The sequence below is a fragment of the Octopus sinensis genome, linkage group LG28, assembly GCF_006345805.1.
Source record: "Octopus sinensis linkage group LG28, ASM634580v1, whole genome shotgun sequence".
NCBI lineage: Eukaryota > Metazoa > Mollusca > Cephalopoda > Octopoda > Octopodidae > Octopus > Octopus sinensis.
In genome coordinates, this window is record NC_043024.1 from 3,881,677 (window position 1) to 3,891,152 (window position 9,476).

The following is a 9,476-nucleotide window of genomic DNA, read 5'->3' on the forward strand; positions in this document are numbered from 1 at the left end:
GTGTGTATGTATGTATGTATGTATGTATATTTGTATGTATGTATGTATGTATGTATGTATGTATGTATGTATGTGTGTGTGTGTGTATGTATGTATGTATGTATGTATGTATGTATGTGTGTGTGTATGTATGTATGTATGTATGTATGTATTGTGTGTGTATGTATGTATGTGTGTATGTATGTAATATGTATGTGTGTATGTATGTATGTATGTATGTATGTATGTATGTATGTATATGTATGTATGTGGATGTATGTGTGTGTGTATGTAATGTATGTATGTATGATGTATGTGGTGTGTGGTATGTATGTATGTATGTATGTATGAATGTATGTATGTACGTACGTACGTATGTATGTGTGTATGTATGTATGTATGTATGTATGTATGTATGTATATATGTGTGTATGTATGTATGTATGTATGTATGTATGCATGCATGCATGCATGCATGTATGTATGTATGTAAGTATGTAAGTATGTATGTGTGTGTGTGTGTAAAAGTGTGTCTTTGAGCATGTGTCTGTCGCCTACCACCGCTTGACAACCGGTGCTAGTTAGTTTACGTCCCTGTAACTTAGCGGGTTCGGTGTAAGTGTGCGATAAAACAAGTACCAGACTTTAAACAAACAAGTCCTGGGTTTGATTTGTTTAGCTAAAAGTCTTCAACGTGGTGCCCCGGCTGGGCCGCAGCCCCATTTCTGGAGCAAGTAAAAAAGTTTAAAATAAATTAAATTATAGGCACAGGAGTGGCTTTGTGGTAAGTAGCTTGTTTACCAACCACATGGTTCCCGGTTCAGTCCCACTGCGTGGCATCTTGGGCAAGTGTCTTCTGCTGTAGCCCCGGGCCGACCAATGCCTTGTGAGTGGATTTGGTAGACGGAAACTGAAAGAAGCCTGTCGTATATATGTATATATATGCGTGTGTGTTTGTGTTTGTCCCCCTAGCATTGCTTGACAACCGATGCTGGTGTGTTTATGTCCCCGTCACTTAGCGGTTCGGCAAAAAGAGACCGATAGAATAAGTACTGGGCTTACAAAGAATAAGTCCCGGGGTCGAGTTGCTCGATTAAAGGTGGTGCTCCAGCATGGCCGCAGTCAAATGACTGAAACAAGTAAAAGAGTAAAAAGAGAGAGAGAGTAGTAAAATTCATGGGGCCCTAAAGTGTAGATATACCTCTATCTGTTAATTAAATCTCAACAGTTACCTCCCCTACCGACTTTTTTCGTTTCATTCATTCATTCATCTTTGTAAGATGGCGGGAAACATCGTTATTTCGTAAATCGACCAGAGAGACTCTTTTGATGTTTATCGTAAGACGGACAGGATGACAACTCTGAAGGCGCTGCCATCTGATACTATTCGACTCATAGGAAGCACCCAAGTGATAACATCCGTTAGCAATGCTATTAAGGAGCTCGTGGAGAATTCCATCGATGCTGGGGCCACAAATATCCAAGTTAAACTGGTGCGTATCGTACACACGTTGTTTATATATATATATATATATATATATATATACACGTTGTTTCCTTGTATTGCTATCTACTTTGTTGCTTTATATACACGCGTTATTTGTATATGGGTGTGTATACAATTGTCTTGTACAAGAGAATCGAGCTGGTGATATTTTACGAGTGGAATTCGTTGTGTGTCTGTTTGTATGACAAAAGTCACTCGAGGTGAGAAGTATCCTACGTGTGTAATTTATCAAACTTATTTTTGGCATTGTATTTCTCCTGTTTGTTCCACGAAACACACACACACACACACACATATATAGGCAAGACTTCCTTTTGTACCCCCCCCCCCAAAAAAAAAAACCCCTTTAAAATTTTTTTTTCTACACAAACCCCCATTTTCAGCTACGGGGAATACGAATCTGCCCACCCCCATCTCCAGAAAATTTGTATTTTTTTTACTAATCCGATACTACCTGTGTGTGTATATATACAAACGCACACGCGTACAGGTAGTATCGAATTAGTGAAAACAAATAGTGGCAAATGTAAAGAATAAGCACACCACCCGCTTTTGGCGGTTAGGGTTACGCCTCCATGAGGCCCAACGCTCAAAAGGAACTCAACCACTTTGCCTCCATGAGGCCCAACGCTCAAAAGGAACTCAACCACTTTGCCTCCATGAGGCCCAATGCTCAAAAGGAACTCGGCCACTTTGCCACCATGAGGCCTAAGATTAGTGTTCAAATTCCACCCGGGTCGACTTTGCATTTCACCCTTTTCAGATCAATGAGATAAGTACCAGTTGAGTACTGGGGGTTGATGTAATTGACTAACCCCCTTCCCCAAAATTTTGGTCTCTGTGTCTGCAGTAGAAAACATTATTTATAGTTTTGTGTGTTTTGTGACCAAGGAAGACCCGGGGTGAAGTATTAAGGAACAACCTTGGGAAGCTGGACCTTTCGGGTGAGATGCTAAAGGGTTAATGTTCGTACAGAGTTTGTAATTTTTTGATATTACATTTTTTTTTTCTTTTTCCTTTTTACACAGGAAAATCATGGTCTAGATCGCATTGAAATCCGAGACAACGGCTGCGGAATTAAAAGCGAGGACTTCCCTTGTCTTGCTAAACGACATTGCACTTCCAAAATATGTCGGTTCACAGATTTGGAAGAATTGGTCACTTACGGATTCCGTGGAGAAGCGTTAGGTAAGTCCAAGAAATTCCTGGTTGAAACTTTGCTTTAACTGTTCCGGTCATTGGATTGCGACCATACTGGAGCACTGCTTTAAAAGGTTTAATTGCTCAAATCAACCCCAGTATTTATCCCATCGGTCTCTTTTGCCTAACTGTTAAGTTATAGGGATGTAAACAAACCAACACTGGTTGTCAAGTGAGTTATGCGGACACACACATACACACACATAAATATCGCACATATATCATCATGCATCATTTAACATCCGCTTTCCATGCTGGCATGGGTTGGACAGTTTGACTGAGGGCTGGTGAGCCAGATGGCTGAACCAGGCTCCAATCCTGATCTGGCAATGCTTCTACAGTTGGATGCCCTTCCTAACTTTGTGTGAACTTTTAAGCTAACTCCTGCAGAGGGTTAATTGGGCCCCACAGCCCAAAACTAAACAGAACTCAACAGCACCACTATAATACATCTATAATACTCTTTTACTCTTTTCAGTCATTTGGCTGCGGCCATGCTGGAGCACTGCCTTTAGTCGAGCAAATCGACCCCGGGACTTATTGTTTGTAAGCCCAGTACTTATTCTACCGGTCTATTTTGCCGAACCGCTAATTAACGGGGACATAAACACACCAGCATCGGTTGTCAAGCAATGCTAGGGGACAAACACAGACACACAAACACAGACACACACATACATATATACGACGGGCTTCTTTCAGTTTCTGTCTACCAAATCCACTCACAAGGCATTGGTCGGCCCGGGGCTATAGTAGAAGACACCTGCCCAAGGTGCCACACAGTGGGATTGAACCCGGAACCATGTGGTTGGTTAACAAGCTACTTACCACACAGCCAGATGTTTGATCAGAGGTTAAGGATGGATGTGAATTACCATATTTTAATGTGGATAAGGAACCCCCTAATTTTAGGGGCTTAAAATTTGGAAAAGTGGTTTTGTAAAGGATTATAATACTATCCATGTATAAGAAATCTGGCCAGTTTGGACATCATCATCATCATCATCATCTTCATTTAGCATCCGCTTTCCATGCTAGCATGGTTTGGACGGTTCCAACTTGGGTCTGGAAAGCCAGAAGGCTGCACCAGGCCCAGTCTGATCTGGCAATGTTTTTACGGCTGGATGCTCTTCCTAATGCCAACCATTCCGTGAGTGTAGTGGGTGCTTTTTACATGCCAGACGAGGCTGGTAAACGGCCACGATTGGATGGTGCTTTTTACATGCCACCGGCACGAGGCCAGTCGGGGCGGCGCTGGCAACGGCTATGTTCGGATGGTTCTCTTACGTACCACCGGCACTGGTATCACAGCTGCAATTTCCATTTATATAAAACAGGTAAAATATTCAGGCCAAATATGGCCAGTTTCAGTGCTAAAGGGAATAGCCATTTATGCCCTTGAGAAAAGGATGAACTTCACAACATCTTGTGTTATATGTAAACGTAATATCTGGTTGTCGTCTTTTCTTTGAACAGCATCCCTGAGTTCTGTCAGTGATCTGACTGTAACCAGTCGAACCATGTCCAACAGTCTCGCTCAAACTGCTTCCTTCAGCAAGTCGGGAGATGTCCTTAAAATCACCCCATGTTCATCAAACGAAGGTAAGTAAGATATATACATTCTTGGAGACTAGTTGGGGGCAGAGGAGGGGGATCTGTGGTCTGTGTGTTGCATGCAGGAAGTAAAGTGTAGGGGGGGTAGGAAGCATTTTGGTACAGTCGTTTTGGTGCTGCCTGTTTGATATCAGTGATTTGATGCTGACTTATTTGACAGAAGACATTTCAATGTTCCACTTTCTCTCACTCTCTCTCTCTCTTCCACCCTCTCTCACTTACCATTTCTCTCTATCTCTACCTCTCCCTCTCTCTTCTTCCTTTACCTCTCACTCTCTTCCTCGCTCCCTCTTTCTTCCCCTCCCCTTCTCCCTACCTCTCCCTCTCTCTCTTCCTCTCCCCTTCTTTCTACCTCTCCCTCTCTCTTCCTCTACCTCTCCCTTTCTCTCTTCCTCTCTTCCTCTCCTCTTCTTCCTCTAGTAGTGATGGTGGTGGTGGCAGTGGTAGTAGTCGTAGTAGTAGTGGTGGTAGTAATGATAGGGTGGTGGTGGTGGTGGTAGTAGCAATAGTCATGGTAGTGGTGGTCGCGGTGTAATAGTACTAATAGTAGTAATGGTGGTAGTAGTAACCACAAGCTTCTTTTTTTCTTTTGTCTTTTAACCCCCACCCATGCCCCCTTGTTTTTCTTCAGGTAGTACAATCATCGCGAGTGGCCTGTTCCGGAACTTACCTGTGAGACATCAGTTCAACAAAAACGACAAACGCTGCAAAGAGGAACTGAAGAGGGTGGAAAACCTCATCACGGCCTTCAGCATCATCAACCCAGCCACCCGGTTCACGCTGCGCCACAACAAGGACATTCTACTGGAGAAAGGGGCCGTCGATTCTTACCGTTCCGCTCTGATCGCTACGTGGGGATGGTCGCTTGTTCAACAGTTTGAACATATCGTTAACACTGACGAAGAACACCAGGTAAAAACAATCAGAAAAAAAACAGTTGTTCTTTATTTTTGTTTTGTTTGTTCTTTTATTTTTTACTTGTTTCAGTCATTTGACTGCGGCCATGCTGGAGCACCGCCTTTTAGTTGAGCAAATCGCCCCCGCAACTTATTCTTTGTAAGCCTAGTACTTATTCTATCAGACTCTTTTTACCGAACCGCTAAGTTACAGGGACGTACACACATACACCAGCATCTGATGTCAAGCGATGTTGGTGGGGACAAACACAGACACACACACATATATTACACACACACATGACACTTTTTTCAGTTCCGTCTACCAATCCACTCACAAGGTTTTGGTCGGCCCGAGGCTATAGCAGAAGACACTTGCCCAAGGTGCCACGCAGTGGGACTGAAACCAGAACCATGTGGTTGGTTAGCAGCTACTTACCATACCACACAGTCACTCCTACACTATATACATATATAGAGACGGGCTTCTTTCAGTTTCCATCTACCAAATCCACCCACAAGGTTTTGGGTCGGCCCGAGGCTATAGCAGAAGACACTTGCCCAAGGTGCCACGCAGTGGGACTGAAACCAGAACCATGTGGTTGGTAAGCAAACTACTTACCTGCGCCTGTATTTTTTTGCTTTCATTTATTTTGTTTGTAGGCATAGGTTGTGTGTTTAAGAAGGTTGCTTCTCAACTACTGGGTTCTGGGTTCAGTCCCATTTCATGATACCTTAAGCAAGTGTCACCTACTATAGCCCTGGGGGGATTAAATCCTTGAAAGGGGATTTGGTAGACTGATCCTGAAAGATACCATTTGAGTGTATGTGTCCATTCATACATATTTATATATATATATATAACATCGGTGATGTGGGGAGGGGACGCTACATGTATATATATAAAAAGCACGAAGTCCACTCTGCTGAGTGGTTGGTGTTAGGAAGGGCATTCAGCTGTAAAAATCTTGCATATATATATATATATCATTATAGATATGTGTTCCATGCTAGCATGGGTGGGACGGTACCTCAAAAGCTGGCCATGCCAATGTCTGCACTGGACTTCTGTGATTGTTTTGGCAGGGTTTTTACAACGGTATGCCCTTCCTAACTCCAACCACTCAGCAGAGTGGACTTCGTGCTTTTTATATATATATACATATAGCGTCCCCTCCCCACATCACTGATGTTATCCAAGAGAAAGGCAAAGGAGCCGATACAGATTGGCACCAGTGACATCAAAACTCATTTCTTACAGCTGAGTGAACTGGAACAGCGTAAAATAAAGTGTCTTGCTCAAGGACACAACACTCAACCAGGTCCAGAAATCAAACTCACTACCTCATGACATTTTCTCCCTCTCTCTGTATATATATATGTGTGTGTATATATATGTATGTATATGTATGTGCACCTATGTGTGTTTGTATATATATGTATGTATATATATGTATGTGTGTGTGTGTATGTATGATGATTATTATCATTGTGGTGTCACTTTGTTTGTTTGTTGTTTTCTTTGTTAGATCAGTTTAGAGATGTTTCTCCCCCAAACCAAATCTGATGTGAATGTCATGAGCAGAACAGGCAGCGATCAAGGACTGGTTTACATCAACAGACGACCTGTTCGATTCAAGGCCATCCAAAAGGTACAAAGTCACCAAACCCCTTCATTTCTTTCTTTTTTACAATTCTTCAAAGAATAAAGGGCAAAGACACCACCACCACCTTCGGTCAGGAATGACCATGGGATTGAACCTAGGAAGTTCCCCTCTGAAGAACAAGTCCAGGCAAGGTTGTTTATGGAAGTCTGGGTATGGTTGTTTATGGCAGGCACAACACACAGCCTGGTCTAGGAATTGAACTTATAACCTCATGATTGTGAGTTCGACACTAACCAGCGAGCCAGGCACTTTCTTTATATATGTGTGTGTGTGTGTGTGTGTATATATATATATATATATATATATATATCTTGATATATATATGTATATCATCATCATCATCACCGTTTAACGTCCGTTTTTCATGCTGGCATGGGTTGGACGGTTTGACTGGGGTCTGGGAAGCCAGGAGGTTGCACCAGACTCCAGTCTGATCTGGCAGTGTTTCTACAGCTGGATGCTCTTCCTAACGCTAACCACTCCGAGAGCGTAGCAAGTGCTTTTTACGTGCCACCGGCACAGGGGCCAGAGGAGCTGGAATCAACCATGATCAGATGATGTTTTTTTCCATGCCACCGGCACGGAAACCAGTCAAAGCGGCACTGACATCACCACGTTCGGATGGTGCTTTTTACTTGCTACTCGCACGGGGCTCACAACTACAATTTCCAATGCCAGAGGTGGTTGGCATTAGGAATGGCATCCAGCCATTGCCAGATCAGACTGCAGTCTGATACAGCTTTCCAACTTGCCAGCCCTGGTCAAACCGTTCAACCCACGCCAACATGCATATCATCATCATCATCATCATCATCATCATTTAGCGTCTGTTCTCCATGCTAGCATGGGTTGGACGGTTCAACTGGGGTCTGTGAAGCTGGAAGGCTTCGTCAGGCCCAGTCAGATCTGGCAGTGCTTCTACGGCTGGATGCCCTTCCTAACGCCAACCACTCTGTGAGTGTAGTGGGTGCTTTTTACGTGCCACCTGCATAGGTGCCAGACAGAGCTGGCAAACGGCCACGAACGGATGGTGCTTTTACGTGTCACCGGCACGGGGCCAGACAGAGCTGGCAAACGGCCACGAACGGATGGTGCTTTTACATGTCACCGACATGGGGGCCAACGGATGTTAAATGATTATGATGTGTGTATGTATGAGTTCGCGTGTATTCTTTTCTAGACATCACATGATGGCTATGAATGACCATCACCATCATACAAGTATTCTTCACTGATGTTTTTTCTTTTATTTCTACAGGTTGTCCGTCAGTATTACTGCAACTCATTGGTTGGGGACAAGAACAGGTACCCCCTGTTTGTGGCCATCTTCACCGTACCCAACAGAGAAGTTGATGTTAATTTGGAACCAAACAAGGCGAGGGTACTCTTGCATAACGAGGTAGGAAAATTCATTTTGCTGACGTGCAAGTTTTGAAGATGATCATTTTTTTTTGCACTAATTAGGCGCAGGGGTGGCTGTGTCGTAAGTAGCTTGCTAACCAACCACATGGTTCCGGGTTCAGTCCCACTGCGTGGCATCTTGGGCAAGTGTCTTCTGCTATAGCCCCGGGCCGACCAATGCCTTGTGAGTGGATTTGGTAGACGGAAACTGAAAGAAGCCCGTCGTATATATGTATATATATGTATGTATGTGTGTGTTTGTGTTTGTCCCCCTAGCATTGCTTGACAACCGATGCTGGTGTGTTTACGTCCCCCTAACTTAGCGGTTCGGCAAAAGAGACCGATAGAATAAGTACTGGGTTTACAAAAGAATAAGTCCTGGGGTCGATTTGCTCAACTAAAGGCGGTGCTCCAGCATGGCCGCAGTCAAATGACTGAAACAAGTAAAAGAGTAATTATTGAGACCGAGAATATGAAGCAGTGGTCTTCAGGATGGGACACATCAGTAACTCTGACTGCATCTGGATGCTGGAATTCATCCCTATATTTTTGATCAGAGCCTGATGCTCAATTCAGATGTCTATGTAAAGCTGTTGGAGACTCTGGTCACACCCCAGCTCCAGCTGGGTTGTTGTAGGCGGCGAGCTGGCAGAAACATTAGCACGCCGGGCGAAATGCATAGCCGTATTTCGTCTGCTGTTACGTTCTGAGTTCAAATTCCGCCGAGGTCGACTTTGCCTTTCATCCTTTCAGGGTTTATAAATTAAAGTACCAGTTACGCACTGGGGACGATGTAATCGACTTAATCCATTTGTCTGTCCTTCTTTGTCCCCTCTGTGTTTAGCCCCTTGTGGGTAGTAAAGAAATAGTTGTTGGAAGACCATATGTGTGGCACCAGGATTTGGCTCCTTGCCATTCCTACAGAAAGAATCTGAAGCGGTTGTCACAGAATTTCTATGACCTCACCAACCCTAATTTCTGGTCTCCAAATTCCTCTGATTGTAATCTCATGGATTACTGTGAGGGTGGGGGCATGATGGTTGAGGAAGACTCCAACTGCCCTGCCTGCCACACCAAGGCTGAACTGGTAGCCAAGATCACAGAGGTGTTCAAAGATCTTTCCAGGGCCAAAGTGAAGAATGCATTCACCAGGTTCTGGAGCCATCTTAAGGTTGTAGTGGACGCTGAGGGTAACTGCTTTGGGTAAACTGA

At 43.9% G+C, this 9,476-nt stretch overlaps 1 protein-coding gene across 1 annotated transcript in view; it reads left to right on the forward strand.

Moving 5' to 3' along the window:
• Positions 1-1,257: 1,257 nt before the first annotated feature.
• LOC115225827 (PMS1 protein homolog 1) overlaps positions 1,258-9,476 on the forward strand; it is a 22,610-nt gene continuing 14,391 nt past the window's right edge. The window contains exons 1-6 of the mRNA XM_029796796.2: positions 1,258-1,472; positions 2,515-2,674; positions 4,163-4,288; positions 4,932-5,212; positions 6,726-6,848; positions 8,122-8,262. Coding sequence (XP_029652656.1) covers positions 1,332-1,472; positions 2,515-2,674; positions 4,163-4,288; positions 4,932-5,212; positions 6,726-6,848; positions 8,122-8,262 — 972 coding nt within the window. The 5' untranslated portion in view covers positions 1,258-1,331. The remainder of the gene's footprint in view (positions 1,473-2,514; positions 2,675-4,162; positions 4,289-4,931; positions 5,213-6,725; positions 6,849-8,121; positions 8,263-9,476) is intronic.